Source organism: Neofelis nebulosa, chromosome 2 (genome assembly GCF_028018385.1).
Source record: "Neofelis nebulosa isolate mNeoNeb1 chromosome 2, mNeoNeb1.pri, whole genome shotgun sequence".
NCBI classification, from domain to species: Eukaryota; Metazoa; Chordata; class Mammalia; order Carnivora; family Felidae; genus Neofelis; species Neofelis nebulosa.
In genome coordinates this window covers 7293542-7316274 of record NC_080783.1, presented here as the reverse complement: position 1 = coordinate 7316274, position 22733 = coordinate 7293542, and the positions used below count along the sequence as shown (strand labels likewise).

The following is a 22733-nucleotide window of genomic DNA, read 5'->3' as shown; positions in this document are numbered from 1 at the left end:
TTATTTATTTATTTTAAAAAAAAAGTTTATTTTTTTCTTGTTCATTTTTGAGAGAGAGAGACAGAGACAGAGATGGAGACAGAGCACGAGCAGGGGAGGGGAAGAGAGAGAGGGAGACACAGAATCCTAAGCAGGTTTGAGGCTCTGAGCTGTCAGCACAGAGATCGATGTGGGGCTCCAACTCACTAGCCGCAAGATCTTGACCTGAGCTGAAGTTGGATTCCCAACCGGCTGAGTCCCCCAGGTGCCCATATAGTAGTCTTCATTTTTAAGAACAGTTTTAGATTTACAGAGAAACAGAAGATGGTACAGAGATCTCCCATATATACCACACCCAGTTTCCCCTATTATTAATGTTTTATGTTACTGTGGTATATATATTTAATGTTTGTTTGTTTTTTGTGGGGGGGGGGGTAGGGAGGCAGGGAGGGGCATAGAGAGAGGGAGACACAGAGTCTGAAGCAGACTCTGGGCTCTGAGCTGTCAGCACAGAACCCGACTGGGGGCTTGAACTCACGAACTGTGGGATCATGACCTGAGCTGAAGGTGGACACCCAACTGACTGAGCCACCCAGGCGCCCCTAATGTTTATTTTTGATAGAGCACAAGTGGGGGAGGGGCAGACAGGGGGGACAGAGGATCTGAAGCTGCTCTTGTGTTGACAGCAGCAAGCTGCTTGAACTCATGAACCAAGAAATAATGACCTGAGCTGAAGTCTGATGCTCAACTGACTCGGCCACCCAGATGCCCCTTGCTGTGATGTATTTGTTATAATTAATAAACCAATCCTGATACATCATTATTAGCTAAAGTCCATAGTTTATTCAGATATCCTTAGTTTTTCTGTTCCAGGATCCATCTAGGATACCACATTTGGTCACATATCTTATAGGGTCCTCTTGGCTGTGATAGTTTCTCAGACTTCCCTGTTTTTTTTTTTTGTTTTTTTGTTTTAATTTTTTTTTTTTAACGTTTATTTATTTTTGAGACAGAGAGAGACAGAGCATGAATAGGGGAGGGTCAGAGAGAGGGGGAGACACAGAATCTGAACCAGGCTCCAGGCTCTGAGCGGTCAGCACAGAGCCCGACGCGGGGCTTGAACTCATGGACCGAGAGATCATGACCTGAGCCGAAGTCTGACGCTCAACCGACTGAGCCACCTAGGCGCCCCTCAGACTTCCCTGTTTTTAACAGTCTTGGCAATTTTGAGGAGTTACTGGCTAAGTGTTTTTGTAGAATGCCTCTCTGTTGGGATTAATCAGATGTTTTTCTCACGATTAGAGTGGGGTTAAGGGTTTTGGGGAGGAAGACCTCAGAGGTAAATTGCCATTTTTATCAGATTATATTAAGAGCACATACACTATCAGTGTGCTTTATCATTGTTAATGCTAACCTAGATATACTTGATATATGGTTGACTTTGATTCCTTGTCAGGTTTGTCCACTGTAAAGTTACTCTTTCCCCGTTGAGGACCTAAATTAAATTTTAGTTGATTTTTACTTAATTTAACTTGATACAGCCACGTGTGGCTAATGGGTACTGTTATATAAGAACAGTTTTAGACAGTGTTCCTTGGTTTTATCTAAAACTTTAACATTTTTTTTTTTTAAGATTTATTTTTAAGTAATCTCTACATGCAACATGGGGCTTGAACTCACAACCCTGAGATCAAAAGTTGCATGTTCTACTGACTGAAGCAGCCAGGCACCCCTAACATTTATTTTAATAGATTTAAAGAAAGATGACTTACGGGTGCCTGGCTGGCTCAGTTGGTGGAGCATGTAACTCTTAATCTCAGGGTTGTGAGTTCAAGCCCCACGTTAGGTGTAGAGATTACTTAAAAATAAAATGTTTTTTCTTTTCTTTTCTTTTTTTTTTTTTTTTTTTAACGTTTATTTATTTTTGAGACAGAGAGAGACAGAGCATAAGCAGGGATGGGGTAGAGAGAGAGACACAGAATCCGAAGCAGGCTTCAGGCTCCGAGCTGTCAGCACAGAGCCTGATGTGGGGCTCGAACTCATGAGCTGTGAGATCATGACCTGAGCTGAAGTTAGACACTCAACTGACAGAGTCACCCAGGTGCCCCTAAAAATAAAAACTTTAAAAAAATGTATAAAGAGAGATTATTTAATATAAAAGGAATATAAAATGTTCGTCTTGGAATGCATTGCTCTTTGAGGGAGCCAGTCTATTTTTAGTAAGCTCAGTCTTTTTATTTTTATTTATTTATTTATTTTTTTCAACGTTTATTTTTGGGACAGAGAGAGACAGAGCATGAACGGGGGAGGGGCAGAGAGAGAGGGAGACACAGAATCGGAAACAGGCTCCAGGCTCTGAGCCATCAGCCCAGAGCCTGACGCGGGGCTCGAACTCACGGACCGCGAGATCGTGACCTGGCTGAAGTCGGACGCTTAACCGACTGCGCCACCCAGGCGCCCCAGCTCAGTCTTTTTAAAATTCACCTTTTTTTTGAAGTATAATTTACATAGAATAAAATGAAGGTATTAAGTATACCCATATTAAATGTACATTTTGATGTGTTTTGACAAATGTATGTACTTGTATAACCATCATCACAATCAAAATGTGTAACATTTTCATCACCTGTAGAAGTTTCCTCCTACATTTTGCAGTCATTTTTCCTCCCCCACTGAATTAGTTTCTGTGACTATAGATTAATTTTGCCTCTTCTAGGGTTTTGCATAAATGGAATTATTCAGTATATTTTCTTTTTTGGTCTGGCTTCTTTGGCTCAGTTCAGTGTCTGATTTCATTCATTCATGTTGCTGCAGGTATCAGTCATTAGTTTTTTTAGTGCTGAGAATATTGGGTATGACTATTACAGTATTTGTTTATCCATTCAACTTTGAACATTTGGGTTGTTTTTGCTTTGGGGCTGTTAGGAATAAAGCTGACCTTTTATGGCGTGGGTAGTGATTCAGATTGTGCTGGTTTACAGTGCTTATCATGACACTGTAAATTAGGGATTGAAATTTCTTTTAGGATGAGGAGAAAAGTCAGCAAAGCATCTATAATTTTTTTAAAGATATGCCACAAAAGGGTAATTAACATGGAAATAAACAGTATTTTGCAAGGTTTCATATATAATACTTGGTCCAGATAGATGTGCATAATTCTTTTGATCTTTGGTAATTTTCTGGGAAAAAAGTTCTTTGTTCCTTTTCCTAGGATTAACTGTTTAGTAATAAAGTAAATAATTGAAGCCTAATTTTGCTTTATGAAGTTTTGTCCTCAGTAAATGTGTTAATAGATCATGTTTTCAAAATTATTCAAAAACATTTGCTTGTTTCGGGGTGCTGGCTGGCTCAGTCAGTAGAGCATGGGACTCTTGATCTCAGGGTTGTAAGTTTGAGCCCCATGTTGGGTGTAGAGATTACTTAAAACCTTAAAAAAAATGTTTGCCTGCTTAAAACTGAAGATCAGATGGGTGCAAAGGGAATAGTGTTTTCTGCTCTAATAGTTGAGAGAAGAGTTTCCTTTTATTTTTTTACCTTAAAATGTGTGTGTGTGTGTGTGTGTGTGTGTGTGTGTGTGTGTGTGTGTGTTTTAGTAATCTCTGTATCCAATGTAAGCCTTGAACTCACAATCCCAAGATCAAGAGTCACACTCTACTGACTGAGCCAGCCAGGCACCCTCTTAAAATTATTTTTTAAACTGAGTTAATGTTCAAGAGAATATTAACTTTCTATGACATTTATGTTGGGGTTGGGAAAATATTTCATAGAAACCAGGCAAACACTTCCTGTGAGAATTAAAATATATTTTGTCATAAAAGTAATTGAAGATTATTGTAAATTAGGAAAATAGGGATAAAATCCTTAATCTCATCTCACTAATTTTTCTTCATTTCTGTGTTCTTTTTGTCTTTTAATGACATATGAGTAATTATACTCTTGTGTGCAAACCTCATTGTACCTATATTATGTTGTGTGAATGTGCTGCTTTCATAAGATTGCTTCCTGTCTTTTATGAAGATAAGTGATGTGGTGTATGTGGTTCTCTCCTCATGTTTCCTTTTCATTGTTTTACTTAGCTTTAGCTTTTTTCTGAAGTTTGGGGAAAATATGCATTCTGAGACTTACATATTTTAGCTTAGTGGTTGAGTCTTGCCTTATTTTATTTTATTTTTTAAACTTTTTTTTTTAATTTTTTTTTTTTTTAACGTTTATTTATTTTTGAGACAGAGAGAGACAGAGCATGAACGGGGGAGGGTCAGAGAGAGAGGGAGACACAGAATCCGAAACGGGCTCCAGGCTCTGAGCTGTCAGCACAGAGCCCGACGCGGGGCTCGAACTCATGGACAGCGAGATCATGACCTGAGCCGAAGTCGGCCGCCCAACCGACTGAGCCACCCAGGCGCCCCATTTTTTAAACTTTTAAAGTAATCTTTGCCCCCAACATGGGGCTCAAAGTGATGACCCGAGATCAAGAGTTGCATGCTCTACTGACTGAGGCAGGTGCTCCTAGTTTTGCTTCATTTTAATGTAGACTTGTTTTTGGTCTTAAGCAAATAATAGATGTGTAGATTATTATATCAGTATAGCGGTATAAGTTTTTTTAATCAAAAGTTTAAGTAGGGAATAAATTTAGTATTTGTTATCCGAAGATTGGCCTTTATTTATTTTTTAAATGTTTAATTTATTTGAGAGAGAGAGAGTGAGCACGGGGGTGGGGCAGAGAGAGAGAATCCCAAGTAGGCTCCACACTGTCTGTACAGAGCCTGACATGCGGCTCCATCTCACAATCGTGAGATCATGACCTGAGTCAAAATCAAGAGTTTTGAACACTTAACTGACTAAACCACCCAGGCGCCCCAGATGATTTGTATCTAAAATAGCTTTGCTTTGGGGTTCCTGGGTGGCTTAGTTGTTAGAACATCCAACTCCTGATCTCTCAGGGTTGTTAAAGAGTCCCACGTTGGGTGTGGAAATTACTTAAAAAAAAAAAAAAAAAAAAAAAAAGCCATCTTAAGGGTGCCTGGCTGGCTCAGTTGGTAGAGCACGCAACTCTTGATTATGGGGTTGTGAGTTCAAGCCCCATGTTGGGCATAGAGCTTATTTAAAAAAATAAAATAGCTGAGCTTCATGTCCACTAAAAAATATATATATTTTAAAGTTTATTTATTTTGAGAGAGAGAGAGCAAGCGTGGAAGGGGCAGACAGAGGGAGAGACAGAATCCCAAGCGACTTCACGCTGTTAGTGCAGAGCCCAATGCTGAGCTCAAATATAAGGAACCATGAGATCATGACCTGAGCTAAGATCAAAATTTGGACGTTCAACCAACTGAGCCATCAGGTGCCCCTAAAATATTTTTAATTGGACTTTTTTTTTAGTGAAACTATCTTACGGTTTATTTTAACCTTATTTATTTATTTACTTATTTATTTACCTTTTATTTTTAAGTAACGTCTACAGCCAACATGGGGCTCAAACTCACAACCCTGACATCAAGAGTTACGTGTTCCACTGACTGAGCCAGCCAGGTGCCCCCTATTTCAACGTTTTTTATTATTGAGGTATAAAATATAGTAAATAGGTGCACAGATCTGAAGTGTATAGTTGGAAGAAGTTTTACATACTATATACTTACGTAATCACCGGTTAGATCACAATAGTGAACATTTCTAGCTCCCCAGAAGGCTGCTTCTCCTTCCTCCTCACGAGTTCTACTTTCCTGATGAGCACATTTCTGACATCTGTCCCCTTTTGATTACTTATTGAACTTCTTTTCAAAGGAGTCACACAGTATATATTCTTTGGTAGCTGGGTTCTTTGTTGTATCAGTAATGGGTTCTTTTCTTTTTTATTGATGAATGTTTCATTGTAGGAATATACTACAATTTAACTTATTTTGAAATAATTTCAAACTTACAGAAAAGTTGCCAAAAATTACTAAGATTTTTTAGTATGCCCTTCATGTAGTTTGTTGTCACTAGTTTTTAACATTTTCTGTATTTATTTTATTCATTTCTTTCTCTTTTTCTTTCTTGTATGTGCATGTACGTATGTATATAATTCTTCACATAATTTGTAACATATAGCATTTTATATATGTTTTTTCCATTCCAGGGGCACCTGGGTGGCTCAGTCAGTTAAGCGTCTGACTCTTGATTTTGGCTCCAGTCATCATCTCAGGGCCATGATCTCATGGTTCATGAGTTTGTGCCTGGTGTCAGCTCTTCGCTGACAGAGCAGAGGCTGCTTGGGATTCTCTCTCTCCCTCTTTTTTTGCCCCTTTCCTGCTTGTATACTCTTTCAAAATAAATAAATAAATAAACATTAAAAAAAAAGTTTTCCATTTCATTTGAGAGTTTGATACAGACCTCATGCTCCTTTTCCCATAAACATTCCAATATTTTTTTTTTAAATAAACTTATTATTTTTAAAATGTTTAGGTTTTAGAGAGAGAGTGTGAGCGGGAGAGGGGCAGAGAGAGAGGGAGACATAGAATCTGAAGCAGGCTCAGTACTGACAGCAGAGAGCCCGATCTGGGACTCCAACTCACGAACTGTGAGATTGTGACCTGAGCTAAAGTCCGATGCTTAACAGACTGAGTCACTCAGGTGCGCCTAATTTATTATTATTGTTACTATTATTATTGTTGTTTTTTAAGTAAGCTCTGTATCCATCATAGGGTTTGAATTCATGACCCTGACATCAAGAGTCCCATGCTGCACTGACTGAGCCAGCAGCACCCCTTCAGTGTTATTTTCTAAGAATACGAGCATTCTCCTACATAATCACAGTAAAAATTTCAGTCATAATTAACGTTGATATGGTGCTACCTACCTATGGTGCTAACTTCTATTCAGATTATTACAGTTGTCTCTTTAATGTCTCTCTTTTTTTTTTTTATTTTTTTATTTTTTTTATTTTTATTTATTTTTTTTTTTAAATTTTTTTTAACGTTTATTTATTTTTGGGACAGAGAGAGACAGAGCTTGAACAGGGGAGGGGCAGAGAGAGAGGGAGACACAGAATCGGAAACAGGCTCCAGGCTCTGAGCCATCAGCCCAGAGCCCGACGCGGGGCTCGAACTCACAGACTGCGAGATCGTGACCTGAGCTGTAGTCGGACGCTTAACCGACTGAGCCACCCAGGCGCCCCATGTCTCTCTTTTTTTTAAAAGTTCACTTGTTTTGGGAGAGAGCGAGCTTGTGTGCACTCACAAGTAGGGGAGGGACAGAGAAGGAGAGACAGAATCCCAAGCAGGCTTCATACCATCAGCACAGAGCCTGATGAGGGGCTCTAACTCACGAACTGTGAGATCATGGCCTGAACTGGTATCAAGAGTCCATGCTTAACCAGTTGAGCCACCCAGGTGCTCCTCTTTAATATCTCTTATAGCTGGTTTAGGATGAAATTAAGAATCATACAGGCACCTGGTCTTTATATCTCTAAGTCTCCCTTAATCTGGGATGAATCTTCAGCTGTTGTTTTTTTTTTTTTTTTTTTTTGGTGTCTTATGACATTGGTATTTTTGGAGACTACAGTTGATTGGTCTTATGTCTATCAGTTCAGGTAGATCTGATGTTTTTTCTTTTTTTTTTTTTTTTTTTTTTTTAAATTTTTTTTTTTTCAACGTTTATTTTATTTTTTGGGACAGAGAGAGACAGAGCATGAACGGGGGAGGGACAGAGAGAGAGGGAGACACAGAATCGGAAACAGGCTCCAGGCTCTGAGCCATCAGCCCAGAGCCTGACGCGGGGCTCGAACTCACAGACCGTGAGATCGTGACCTGGCTGAAGTCGGACGCTTAACCGACTGCGCCACCCAGGCGCCCCAATCTGATGTTTTTTCAAGATTAGTTTCAGTTTATGCATTATTGTCAGGAATGTAAACATAAATAATGCTGTGTCCTTCTCAGTGCAACACATCAGGAGGCACATGGTGTCTGTTTGTTTGTCTCATTATTTTTGAGAGAGAGAGAGAGAGAGAGAGAGGCAGAGCATGTATGTGCCCCAGAGAGAGAGAGAGAGAGAGAGAGAGAGAGAGAGAGAGAGAGAGAGAGGCAGAGCATGTATGTGCCCCAGAGCAGGGGAGGGAGAGAGAGAGAGAGATAATCTTTTTTTTTTAAAAATTTTTTTTTTCAACGTTTTTTATTTATTTTTGGGACAGGGAGAGACAGAGCATGAACGGGGGAGGGGCAGAGAGAGAGGGAGACACAGAATCGGAAACAGGCTCCAGGCTCCGAGCCATCAGCCCAGAGCCTGACGCGGGGCTCGAACTCACGGACCGCGAGATCGTGACCTGGCTGAAGTCGGACGCTTAACCGACTGCGCCACCCAGGCGCCCCGAGAGAGAGATAATCTTAAGCAGGTTCCATGCCCAGCCTGGAGCCTGACGCAGGGCTTGATCTCAGGACTGACTGAGATCTTGGCCTGAGCTGGAATCAAGAGTTGGACGCTTAACTGACTGAGCCACCCAGGTGCCCCTGTTTGTCTCATTATTAATGATGTTACCTTTCTTAGTAACATAGCCAGAGGGAAGAGATGCATAGGGCAAGGGAGCTGTGAGGAGGGGAAGAGCTTCAGTGCTCTGTCTGGCATACCACCCTCTCCTTGAAGCTCCACTACAGTTTGTTTAACCATTCATCTGTTTGTGGTGATGAACACAGTAGCCAAATGTCAGTTTTTGGTAATTATGAATAAAGCTACTTTGAATATCTTGTCTTTGTCTTTTGGTAGAAATTTCCCTTGCATATATGTCTAGCAGTGGATTATGGGATCATGGGGTAGGCATATATTTAGATTTGATAGATATTGCCCAACTATTTTTGAAGTGGTTGAACTAATTTGCACTAATGGAGTTATTAATCTTGTGTTATCTTAATCCACATCTGGCTAAGGTAAAAATAGCTTGCTGTTGGAATGGGGACAGAACTAATCATTTATTTGGGACTGTGTACGTGAGGAGTGCTAGAAGAGTAGCTCTTTTTTCTACTCTTGGGAAAATGGTATTAAAGAAGTGTGGGGGCAGATTCAGTTCCTTGGTGTTCATCCTGTTAGTCTTTGTCAGACTATCTGTAGTACTGGCTGGAGTTCATTCCAGATTTGCCATAGTTTTTTCTGGGTAACTTTTACATATCCAGGAGATGGAGGTTTGCATCAGCAGATGATACTTATAAGAAAAATTCAGGAGGTTTTAAAGGAGTATACGTTTTGAATTATTAGTAGCTGTAACTAATTGGTCTGTCAAGACTTCTGGAAGCAGTATCAGTTGAACTCTCCGCTGCTGTGCCGGATTCTGATTCTGCTTTTGCTTCTCCTTGCTGTGTTTCTCTAGTTAGAACTTATTTACATAGATCTGCAGCTCCTTCATGTTGACAGTGACTATGCCCAGAAGTCGTCTGGCTTCTTGACATTGTGCCAGGTTGTGAGAAAATGGTAGACTTAGAGCTGAGGGACCAGGGTCTCCCTTTTCTTTGTTGCACATCCAATGATAATATAGAGCTGGGTTGATTTCTTCTCTCTCCTCTCTTGAACATGCAGTCACATGCCCACAGAGTGATTGATGCGGTCCCAAAGAGGAGGTAAGGAACCCAGGAAAACAAAAAAATACATAGAGAAAATATTTATACTAGTAATCAGAGATAAGATAATTGCCAGTGGGGGCTAATTTAGCACAGAGTGTTTTTTGTTTTTTTGTTTTTTAATTTTCGTTTAGTGTTTATTTTTGAGAGAGAGAGAGAGAGTGAGTGAGTGTGTGAGTGGAGGAGGGGCAGAGAGAGAGGGAGACACAGAAACTGAAGCAGGCTCCAGGTTCTGAGCTGTCAGTACGTACAGAGCTCCACACGGGGCTCAAACTCACAAACCACGAGATCATGACCTGAGCTGGAGTTGGATGTTTAACCTACTGAGCCACGCAAGTGACGCTAGCACAGAGTTTTTAGGATGTTGACAAAAAGGCCAGATTATTTTGCATTCATTGTCAAATATAGATTGCAGTTTATCAAACAAGACCGATTTCCTAGTATTAGAAGGAATATATTACTTGAATTCACTTGTAAGGAATTTTGATTAATGGGCAAGGTCTGAAATTTTGGTTATATAGGAGTGTTTTATCAGCTGTTTTTAAGTCAGCTCTGAAAATTTGAGGGTAGGCCGATGTCTGAGTTCCTTATCTCAGAATTGGAGTAGCCAAAGGAGAGAAACCGCTAGAGCCTTACCATCTATCTGTGCTGTCATAGTTGCTTTCGGCACGAGAAAGATAGGCTTGTAGGGTGGTCTCTGAACTAACAGTATTTTGCACATATTCCATAAGAAGCACTTTATGGCATTATATCCATTTTATGTCCTTTTCTGAATCCTTCCTGCAAGATTTGGGTGCTTTTATATTTCAGAGATGCTAGGACCAGGACTCGGACCAGGACTCGTTCCCAGAATTCTCCACTGTGCTGTGTGTTACTGTCATCCTTGGTCATGAGATGAATGAGGATCCCTCTGTTTATTCATCCTTTTGTTGTGTCATCTTCATAACCATGGAGTTTCTTTTACTGTTGACCCAGTCTCCTGGTTCTATTTCAAGAACTATTACTGGGGTCTCTATAATTTTTGTGTGTTAAACCTTTTCATATGTTAAATTGTTCATAGGATGTTTTTTGGCATTATTAAGGTAACTGAAGTCTATTGTGCCCTGATAATTTTACCTTCTCTTTAGCCCTCTGAGGTTACCAGAACATTTCCCTGTATGGTTGTAGGTATGTCGGTCGTTGGTAGGCAGAATCAGGGATTTTACCATTTTATCTTCTTCCATTTATGGCCTGTTCTGTTCCTTGACTAGGGTGACCATTCAACCTGGTTTGCTTCTGTTGTCTCTGTGCAATAATTTATACACCGCTTGCAGATACTATTTTCTGGTGTGTATGTATATAAACCCTACCCCCAGTGTGGGGCTCAAACTCATGACCTTGATATCAAGAGTCACATGCTCTACCAACTGAGCCAGTCAGGTATCCCCCTCACATTTCTATAACTGCTTTTCAGGTCACTAGTGACTTCATTGTGGAAGCCAGTGAAGACTTTTCAATCTTTACCTTTTTTGACTTCAGTGTTTGAAACTTTTGAGTTTTTCCATTAAAAAAAATTGTGCCTGTACTATCTTTGTTGTATACATAAGTTAGAAACTTAATAGGAAAAGGATTATCCATAATTCTACCATTCAGAAGTAAATATTAATAACGTGGGGCATATTTATGTATACTCACTAAGAATATATTTTAAAATGTGTTGAATGTAATGATTCTCTGTGCTCTGTAACCTGCCTTAAACATTTAATATGTTGGTGACCTCTTTTATGTCTGTGAATGTAGTTATTATTTATTATCATTATCTCTTTCTCTATAGGTATATAGGTCTGGCTTCCACAATATCTGCTGAATTTCTAACACCTCTCCTTACCTTTTAGCTTTTTTTTTTTTTTTAGAGAGGCAGAGAATTGGGGGTGGGGGGGGTGGGGAGAGAATCCCAAGCAGACTCCATGCTGCCAGTGCAGAGCCGGGTGCAGGGCTTGATCTCATGAGATAATGATCTGAGCCAAAACCAAGAGCCAGATGCCCAACCAACTGAGCCACCCAGGCATCCTTACGTTAGCTCTTGCTAATTCATTCTCCTCCTGGCATCTTGAATGATCTTCCTGAAGTGCAGATTTCATTCTAGACATTTTCTTGCCCTGATCTTTTTATAGCCTTTCATTGCCCTTGGGATATAAAATACAAAGTCTTCTATGATATGGGCACTATTTTACCAATCTTCATTTTAGTTTTTAGCCTTATTGAACAAATGAGTAATCTTCCCCAAAGATCCTGGCTCTTTCTCCTTTCTGTTATAGATACAGTGAATGTGGAGAAAGTGAGGGTCCATGATAGGGTGAAAGGTTAGTGTTAGAGATTTTTAACTGCGCAGTCTTTCTCTTCCTGCCAGTATCCTCCTGCATGGTGTTTGCTGGGCTTTGTTCTTGTCCCTTGAGCTTGTTCCTGTTTGATTTCTGCTTTGGGATAGTTTCATTCAATTTTGGTTGCAGTTGTGTAGATTTACTTCCAAATCTGTTTTCTCATCCCCATCTTGACTCTACACTAGAGTTCAAGGTTCATATTAATGGTCTTTTGGGGTGTTTCCTTAGGTGCATTCATTTTGATCAAAACTATAAGTCTGCTCCCAAGTTTTCTTTTCCATTTTCTTTTTGCTTTCAAGTTATATATACTGATTCAAAAAGCACTGCCATCTCAGTATTGAATCCTATAGGTTCCATTCCATTTCTGCATCTTTTTTTGTTTTTTTTCGAGTTAATTTATTTTTGAGAGAGTGCGTGAGTGGCAGAAGGGCAGGGAGGGAGGGGGAGAATCCCAAGTAGGCTCCACGCGCAGTGCAGAGACTTGACATCAGGCGATCCTACGACTGTGAGATCATTATATGAGCTGGTACCAAGAGTCAGATGCTTAACCAACTGAGCCACCCAGGTGCCCCCATTTCTGCATCTTATGTTTACATTTTCCTTTCCAGAGAGAGCAGCGCTGCTTCTACTTAGGAAATGGAGTAGATACTTGAATGGATCCTTGGTTTTATGCAGGCCACTGTAAGGGAGGTAGAGCAAGGCAGTCCTTCTGTGGCAAAGGAATGGCATGAACAGAGAAGCACAGAAGGACAATGCAGTGGAGAATAGAAAGTTCTCATTTGGCCTTGAGTTTGGAGGTGAAACCATAGGAGGTTGAGTTGAGGAGAGGGGTATAGATGATCAGGTTGGTGGTGACCTGAAATACCAGTTTTGACCCTACATGGTAGGTTTAATTGACTGTTTTACAGAGGGGTAGGCATGACCAGAGTTGTGCTTTAGGAAGATTGATGTTGTTAGATGTCAGTAGTTAGAGGGTGATTCAGGGAAGCAAGTTGGAAATTTTATTGTAATAATCCAAACATGAGTTAACAAAGGTTTAATTATAATGAGAGGAGAATGCAAGAAGAATCTTGAAGGAGGAACTGATTGAATTTGAGACAGGCAATGAGGAAGAAGGAGCTGCAGATGATTCTGGGTTTTTGAGTCTGGCTGACTAGTGGACTGTGAAAAAAAATGGTATCTTGATCTGTTGTTGAGGTAGATATATAGGAGGAGCAGGCAGCTGGAAATGCCATATAGGTCATGGGTGAAAAAAAAAATCTGTTATTCACAGCAGGGCTGGGACCCTTCCCAAGGGAAGCAGTTTGGAAATTTGTGGGAGAAGTTTTTATTGCTCTTTTTACAGTCACCCCCCCCCCCCACACCTCCCCCCTCCCTGTGTGTTCCTTGCTACCCCTGTGATTTAGTAGAGTTCTACCCTAAGTGCTAGTAGAGAACACCACTGTAGACAACAGAAGGTTCAAGGCAATACCTATACAGTTTGTAGTTAAATAAACCATGGGTATGCTCAGGGAAGTTAGGAGCTTTTGGGGAATGGCAGCTAAATAGGAAGGAAATGAAGATAGGAAAGCAGTACCAGTACAGCGCTGGTCATGGAGGAAAGAAGAGGGGATAGTTTCAAGAAAACGCAGTCTAGAGAGACAGAAGAACATGGTGGGAGCACAGCATCCAGAGTCTGGTCCAAATCTTGACTTGCTCTAAAAATTCAGAGCTGTTTTCTAAGGATCGCAAGCCTGGAGCTTTGCATTGACAACATTTAGCTCACGGCGAAACCTGTGTCATTTCAGTACCTCACTGCATCTTAGAAAGGACAGTTGAGAAATAGGCTCAGTTTCCATTCTAATATATAATTCAGGGGCATTGGGTAAGAGAGTCTCTCTGTTAGATACATAAATAATTAGGACTGAGCTCATTTAGATCGATTTTGGAAGGAGCAATTTGAGGTGGGGACTTGAGAATTAGAGATTACGGTACTGTAAGAATTTAAATGAGATTTCTTCAACAGACATGGCTCTTAGATTTCCTGCTTCAATTCATAAAAGAGAGCCTGAGTAGAGTATCATTCTGAGTAATGTAGATCTCTTTAGCTGATAATTAAATCACTTGGATGATTATTCTTAGGTTCTTAAGAATTCTTCAGAAATCTTTACATTGGGAAGTAATCTTTGTATGGAAACCATGTTATAAATCGGTAATTAGGTTTCCAGCTCAGGGCGTTAAAGAAACTAAGTTTTTAATGTTTGTGTAGTTTGGTAGTTGGGCACTACCTGAAAGGTTTGTAGGTAGAATGATAAAGGGGACTGGAACAGGATTTCCTTGCCTGCTCCTGGGTTTCGTTCTGGAATTCAAGACTGCTCCCGGCAGTTATACAGGTTATGCGTTCAACTCCAGGGCCTCCATTTGCATCCTTTGCTGTGATGGTATCCTTGGAGTTTTGTGCTTCCAAGACCTGTGTGGCCTTAAGGTAGTAATTTAAGGGGGGGGGGGGGGATTTAAATCTCTAAATGATTTTAATATTTGCATAGCTGTCAAATAATTCAGTTTTTAATTGAGAGTCATTTGCCTTATAAATTCAGCCTGGTTCAAATCTTTTTTTATTCTTTAATTTTAATTTTTTTATTAAAAAAATTTTTTTTAATGTTTATTTATTTTTTAGAGAGAGAGAAAGAGAGCACAAGCAGGGGAGGGCAGAGAGAGAGGGAGACACAGAAACCGAAGCAGGCTCCAGGCTCTGAGCTGTCAGCACAGAGCCCGATGTGGGGTCGAACTCATGAACCGTGAGATCATGACCTGAGCCGAAGTCAGACGCCCAACCGAGTGAGCCACCCAGGCGCCCCTGTTTGTTCTTTTTTTAAATTTAATTTATTTTTTAAATTTACATCCAAATTACCATATTGTGTAACAATGACTTCAGGAGTGGATTCCTTAATGCCCCTTACCCATTTAGCCCATCCTTCCTCCCACACCCCCTCTGGTAACCCTCAGTTTGTTCTCCATATTTATGAGTCTCTTCTGTTTTGTCCCCCTCCCTGTTTTTATATTATTTTTGCTTCCCTTCCCTTATGTTCATCTGTTTTGTCTCTTACAGTCCTCATATGAATGAAGTCATATGATATTTGTTTTTCTCTGACTGACTAATCTCACTTAGCAAAATACCCTCCAGTTCCACCCACGTAGTTGCCAGTGGCAAGGTTTCATTCTTTTTGATTGCCGAGTTATACTCCACTGTGTATGTGTCTATATGTGTGTGTGTGTATATACACCGCATCTTCTTTATCCGTTCATCCATCGTTGGACATTTGGGCTCTTTCCATACTTGGCTATTGTTGATAGTGCTGCTATAAACACGGGGGTGCATGTGTCCCTTCGAAACAGCACACCTGTATCCTGTGGATAAATGCCTAGTAGTGCAATTGCTGGGTCGTAGGGTAGTTCTATTTTTGGTTTTTTGAGGAAGCTCCATCCTGTTTTCCAGAGTGGCTGCACCAGCTTGCATTCCCCCAGTCTGGTTCAAATCTTGACTTGCTTTATAAATTAAGAGCTGTTTTCTGATGGTCAAGGTGCCCCAGGGGTTTGAGGATAAAACAATTGGCTGGATGGGGTTTAAAATGATAGTAAAAACACTCCTTCAAGATGTTTTTTATTACAGTAAAGTCTTATAGTTGATGTAGTCTCTGCATGTCTGTTTATTAGTCAAGTAGGTCCACATAGTTTTTAAAGGCACACTGATTTATGCCAAGTATGGTCACAGGGATGATTTGTAAGCAGCATATCTGTATTAATTTACAGTGGGCACCTTACTTGGGGTCTGATCATCATAACCTTGACAAGTCATTTCAGTTGGAATGGAATCTAATGGAATCTAACATGTATCAGTTGGGAGATTCTTTATTTTATGTATTACTAAGGAAGAAATCATCCTGTGAAGTAAACTCTGCTAGAGTTTTTTAATTACTTAAAATTTGTATTTTACATTTTTTTCCCTTCAGTGGTCTGCGAGGGGCGCCTGGGTGGCTCAGTCGGTTAAGTGACCAGCTCTTGATTTTGGCTCAGATCATGAGCTCTCTTACATTAAAAAAAAAAAAAAAATTTTTTTTTTTTTAATTTACTTATTTAGAGAGAGTGCACAAGTGGGGAAGAGGCTGACAAGGAGAGACAGAATCCCACACAGGCTCTGTGCCGTCAGCACATCAAGAATCAGGTGCTTGACTTACTGCATCACCCAGGCACCCCTTTTTATTTTACATTAAAAATAAATGTTTCTTTTAAGGGAGAGGGAAAGAAGGATGGTGGGAGAGGGGGAGAGGTAGAGAGAGAGAGAGGGAGAGAGTGTCAGCACGGAGCCCGATGTGGGTCTCCATCCCACAACCTTGGGATCATGACCTTAACTGAAATCAGGAGTTGGACGCCTAACTGAGCCACTGAGGAGCCCCTTATTTTACATTAAAAAAAATTTTTTTTTAAAGTTTGTTTACTTTTTGAGAGAGAGTGCGTGCGAGGTGAGCGGGAGGGGGCAGAGAGAGAGAGAGAGAGAGAGAGAGAGAGAGAGAATCCCAAGAAGGCTCTGTGCTGTCAGTGTAGAGCTTGACTTGGGGCTCGATCTCAGGAACCTGTGAGATCATGGTCTGAGCCAAAATCAAGAGTTGGTCGCTTAACTGACTAAGCCACTCAGTTACCCCTTAGGTATTGTATTCTTGAATCACTAGTTGCTTAAGAGGTGGGGCGGGCTCTAAGTTGACCTCAGCTTAAGTCTGGTGTATAAGCTTGCCTGGTCAGGTAGCAGGGAACAGGGTTAAATTAAGTTAGAATATGGACATCTTGGAACCCTCAGGGTTGAAATCGGGCTGGAAATACCTTCCAGGAGGAGGGCAGATAAGTTATTATTTATTTATTATTTTTATTTTTTAAATGTTAATTTGAGAGCGCGCGCAAGTAGGAGGAGGGGCAGAGAGAGAGAATCTCAAGCAGGTTCTCATGAAGCGTGAGATCATGACCTGAGCCAAAATCAAGAGTCGGCTGCTCAGTTGACTGAGCCATCCAGATGCCCCTATTTTTTTTTTTAATTTTATTTTTTTCCCCACCCACTGAGCTTCTTCCCTTTTTTTCTTTCCTTTTATTTTTTTCCCACAGGGCAGATAAATTAATGGCCGATTATAGACATTAACGTACTTTTACTTTGCCTTTTTTGCATTTTTGACCAATTTCTGGTTAATATTTTTAAGCCATCTCTCACTCAACATGGGACTTGAACCTATAACTCCAAGATCAAAGTTGAATGCTCTACCAACAGGTGTCCTGAGGCATATTTTTCCAGTTAACTTTTTTTTAGATCTTCTAAACATAAACAAAAGTCAGGGTGATGTGAATTTATCTTGGAGATATTTACAGTATATTTACAATATTTACAGTATTTTCCATTTTTAAGCTCTGATATCCTCCACCCCCCACCCCATATTTGAGATGTAGTTGACATATAGCATTGTGTAAGTTTAAAGTATATAGTGTGTTGATTTGATACATTTATATATTGCAAAATGATTACCACCATTGCATCAAGCTAACACCTCATTCCAGCACGTAATGGCTATTTCTTTTTTGTAGTGAGAAAATTTAAGGTCTAATCTCTTAGTATCTTTCAAGTATATAATATGGTATTATTAGCTATAGTCACCTTGCTGTGCATTAGGTCCCCAGAACTTGTTAATGTTGTAACTAGAACTTTGTACCCTTTGACCAGATATCTCCCCATTTCCCTCACCGCCCAGCTCCTGGTGACCACCACTCACTCTTGGTTTCTCTGAGTACTCATTGGCACTTTTAGATTCCATACACAAGAAGTACCCTACAGCATTTGGCTTTCCCTGTTTGACTTACTTCACTTTAAGCTCTGATATTTTAAAACGGCTTTTGAAAGGTCACTCATGAAATTGATGGTTCAAGACAGTGTTTTAAAATAATCACTAGCGTGTAAAGTGCTAAGCAGAAAGTGGGGGAGAGTTGTAGTGGAAGCTGTGAGATAGGAAAGGGGGGGTGCTTATTTTAAGAATCTTGAATATAGCTCATGGTTGGTTATGGGAGAGTCATTGCAAAGGAGTAATTAATATAAATTAAAATGTAAATCTGTTACCTTTCATTCACTCCCTATTGCTCAGTGGCTGAAGGAGAAAGTCCTTAATTTGGTCCCTGGTGCCCTGTGTGGTCTGCATCCACCCATCTCATGGGCTTCACCTTATACCGCATCTCCTTTTCCCACTTAAGAAGATGTGAATTGAAATGTGAGGTAGATTTGTTAATTTCACATTGCCTGCTAGATTGTTGTAAACACGGATTAAAACCCATTCTGATAGCTGCCCCGGGAATGAATGAAACACCCTAGTTAGACTTTCTGGGCTGGAATTCTGCATTTGCTCTTGACTAACTGTATGGAGATATTTTTCTCTTTAACAGGTTTCTCCACATATAAAAATCTATTGTAAAAATACGGAAAATAATGGCAGCGGAAACGCAGACACTGAACTTTGGGCCTGAATGGTGAGTTTTCAGAATCTCATCCTGCTTGATATTGGATGTACTACTAGTACAGTAGTAAGGTATTTTTACAGATGTTGGGTGGTTTATAAATGTACATGTTTTTGAGATTTTGATTTATGTGCCTAGTTGAAAACAGCGTAGCTTGTCTAGGAATAAATTCTGTTTGGTCAATGACTGCATTCTATATTTAAAAAACTTTTCTAGGTCTGGCTAGGTAATGATAATGAAATTTTCTTGGTCTGGTTTTGTAATGATAATGGACTCCCTGCAGTCCCACCACCCTAGCAAATTACTTGCTTTTTGTTTCAGCCCTTGTCTAGGTACATATAAAATTTTACATATAATTGTCATATTTTTATCTGTATGTTTTCTGCTACAATACTGTTTTGTAAGTGCTACTCCTAGACTTCTTTGACAACATACTTTTATTGAATTACTGTTTGAATTTTTTTTATTGATGGGCTAGGCAGGTGGTCCAGAATTATACTGGTTATTAACTGTAGCCCATCTAAGATTGGGATAGCATTTGCCATAATAACAATTAATTGACCTTTGAGTCTCTTACAGATGTGTTTGGACCCTGAATGGAATTCTTATGGAATTTTGAGATCCATCACATTGTAGTGTGACTTTTTCCCCCTCTTCTTCCTTTCCCCCCCAGTGTTGGTGATTGAAGATCCTCTCGTCAGTGGCATGAATAGTTGCTTTTTCTTTTCAAACCTTGAACCAGAGGCAGTATATAGTAGATAAATTGGAATAGTGTTTTAAATATTCTTGATTGTTTAGGTGGTGGTGGTTTGAAAAGTGATGCAGACTTCTGTAGTAACTCCCTATTTGAGGACACATACTAACTTATTTTATGCATTTCTTTTTATATGTAATTCCTAAATTTTCTCGGCCCTTTTAGTCAGCATTTGGAGACTGAGGAGAAATCTCTACTTGAAATTCTAAAAACTGATGCAAGTTCTATACTTTGATAATTTATTTTGGAAATGTTGACCTAAGTAATGCTGTACCTGTTTTAGTTTTTAGTTTATATTTAAAAAACAAGTTTCTTATTATTGAATCAATATGTTTCTAAAGAAATTAGAAATTACAAGTAAGCCAGAGGAAGATACAATTTTATCATCCATGATAACCACTGTAAATAGGTTTATCTCTCCAGGTGGTTCTGTGTATGCTTATTTGTGTGTGTGTACATTTATTTTCATGAAAATGGGATCATACTGTACATTCAACTTTGTAACCTGCTTTTAAAAAATAACCACATCAAAAGTATCTTTTTTTTCAATAAATGTTTTCTATCATCTTAAATGGTTGCATTGTATGATGTACCATCGTTTATTTAACTAGACTTGTAGATGTAGCATACATAGGCCATTCTCAGTTTTCCATTATTACAAAAATATTTTTGATGAACATTCTCATAGTTACATCTTTATTCACATTTTATTAACTTCCTTTATATGGTGGATTTAAATCCATATAGCTCATTTTGTAAACCATTTTGTGTGTGACTCTTCTGCCTTTATCTAGAATTTGTAACTGCTTCTCTTTTGTATTTACACGTGTTTCTTTCATTGTAAAAACATGATTAAAATTGTCAGCTAATTTAAGGAAGTTGTCCCCTACCCCCTCTGTCCCATCATCTATTAAGAAAAAGAGACAACACCAGGAATTTAGCCTAAACAAAAGAAAAAAAACTACTGGAGATGTTCTAGAGTCAGTACACATTTAGCTGGATGCTGTATACCATGGGTTGACAAACTATGGCCCGTGGAAGTATAAATAAAGTTTTTTTGAATAAAATTTTATTGGAACACAGATACACCTGTTTGTTTCCATATTATCAGGCTGTTTTCATACTACGGTGGCAAGGTTGAGTGGTTACAAGAGGGGCCATCTGACTCAGAAAGTTTATTTACTCTCTGGCCTTCTACAGAGAAAAGTTTTCTGGCCCCTGCCCTAAATCATGGGTTCCTAAAGTCATTTCAGTGTGTCAGTCCATCAGTCAGTGACCCAGTCCATCAACAGCATGGTACACATTTTTTCAGTGATGCTCAGAAGTCATGTTTGATGGTGTTTTGTTTGATCAGCCCAGTGCTTTATACCAAATTTGAATTGAAGTAACTTTAGTAGAAGACAGTTACCAGTCTCCTGCTTAAACAGTAGCTTTACCTAATTGTCACCCTTCAGGCATCATTATTAGAGCCTAGGAGCCTTCCCTTAGTCATATGAAATGCATATAAACTGAGGAGTGGGGGTCTAAGTAGGCACACTGCCTTTTTTTTTGTTTTACCAGCTATGAAAATTCCTTTTGGCTGGGGCGCCTGGGTGGCTCAGTCGGTTGAGCGTCCGACTTCGGCTCAGGTCATGATCTCACGGTCTGTGAGTTCGAGCCCCGCGTCGGGCTCTGTGCTGACAGCTCAGAGCCTGGAGCTGCTTTGGATTCTGTGTCTCCCTCTCTCTCTGCCCCTCCCCCGCTCGTGCTCTGTCTGTCTCAAAAATAAATAAACATTTAAAAAAAAAAAAAAAGAAAATTCCTTTTGGCAAAGGGAATATATGAGAACCTTAAGGAACTCTGGTAACTCTGAACTAGAAAGCTGCAGTATAAATAGAAGTTGCTACTGTGCTTTTCTGCATGTAACATTACATTGGTTGTGAAACTTGAGGCAAGGAGCTGGGTCCAGAATACTTTAGAATCAAAGTTTAGAGTGATTGCATTTAGTCAGTGTGTAACTCTGAACCATACAGAAACATTTAGTTATACTTTATTTCCTAAGATCATAATTTTTGTTAGGATGTAAAATATAAATGTTCAATGAAAGACGGAGAAAATGAAGAGGTGTACTTGGGATAGTAGTGACGATGGGAGAGTGTTGACAGTTGTGGAAACAGACTACGGGTGACTGTATACATGGACTCGTTAAGGTAGGTCTGTGGAGTCATTAGGTCTTAGCTTATCTCTGTATTTGGGATAAAGGTATGTATTATATAGTCACCAAAGCAATTCAAAAGGGTGTGATAGATTTAATGGAGGAGCACATTGTTTTTAGGAATAAAACCATTGTTTTTACTCAGATGTTGCCACCTTAGACCTCTCCTGACTATCTATAATGTCTTCCTCTTATTCCCTATCTTCTCTGCTTATTTTTTTCTTCATGACCTATATCCAAATAGAACATGGTAAACATTTTATTCACTTATTCTCTTTATTATTTATATTCCATTCTCCAGCTCCCACTAGACTGTGAGCTCCACTGAGGGCAAGTACTTTGGTCTCAATTTTTGTATACTTTGTTTACTGCTGTATCCAGTGCCTGCAAATAATAGGTACACAATAAATATTTGTTAAATGAGTGAATGAATTGTTGGAAAGTAAAGTTGTTTTTAATGTTTTTCTATTATAAATATGTGTATACAGCCTTCAACAGTTTTGTTTGTGTTGCTGCTTATTTATTTTGGAATAATTCCCTGGAAGTAGAGTTATTAAATCAGTTTCATTTTTAAGGCTTTGGATGATGTACGGACAGATTGACCACCAGAAAGGTTGTGTTAGTTTAGTTCCCATCCCCCTGCCTGTTTGCTTTACCCTTGACCAAACACTAAGTACTACCTTAAGAAAAACATTTTTTTTTGGTTTTAAATCTGGTAGGTTTAGGTTTTTTGAAATTTTTTGTTAGTTTCAGTAACAAGGTAATTCACGCTTGTTCCAGAAAGCCTTGGAGGAAACAGTAGTACAAAAAGAAAAAGAAAAGATCCAAGTTATCCTTAATCCTGCCATCCAAAGAACCATCGCTAACATTTGGTTTGCTTCCTCCCATTCTTCTTCTTTTTTTTTTTTTTTGGCAAAATTTTGTTATGTATACTTAAAGACATTTAAAAAAAACCCAAATTCATTATACTTGTTTTATATATATATATATATATATATATATGCTTATATATATAAATACATATATTGGATTGAAAATAGATAAATGTAGATGATTAAGGAATTTATCATAGGGGGAATGATTGCAGATAGTTAGTCGTCTTTATGGGGAAGGAGCCAAGGAATTGCCTTAAAGTTTTCTTGTATCTCATTACATGGTCTTAAGGAAGTTTTCCCAAGTGTTACCTTGCAAGAAAGTGAGGTATTTGTTTCCCCTAAAGCACTTTGTTTATAACTGTGTTGAAATAGTTACGACTTTGTGTTGTGTTTCTATGTGTTTTCCTTACTCAGAAGAGAACAGAAGAACGGCACTGTATTTCTCAGTTTTGGTAAGCACATGTTTAGCCTAGCTTA

At 39.3% G+C, this 22733-nt stretch overlaps 1 protein-coding gene across 6 annotated transcripts in view; it reads left to right on the top strand.

Annotated features, from left to right (window-relative positions):
• GIGYF2 (GRB10 interacting GYF protein 2) overlaps positions 1–22733 on the top strand; it is a 148782-nt gene that overhangs the window by 14329 nt on the left and 111720 nt on the right. For all 6 annotated transcript variants that reach the window (XM_058701027.1, XM_058701018.1, XM_058701011.1 and 3 more), the window contains exon 3: positions 18362–18445. In XM_058701027.1, coding sequence (XP_058557010.1) covers positions 18405–18445 — 41 coding nt within the window. In that variant the 5' untranslated portion in view covers positions 18362–18404. The remainder of the gene's footprint in view (positions 1–18361; positions 18446–22733) is intronic.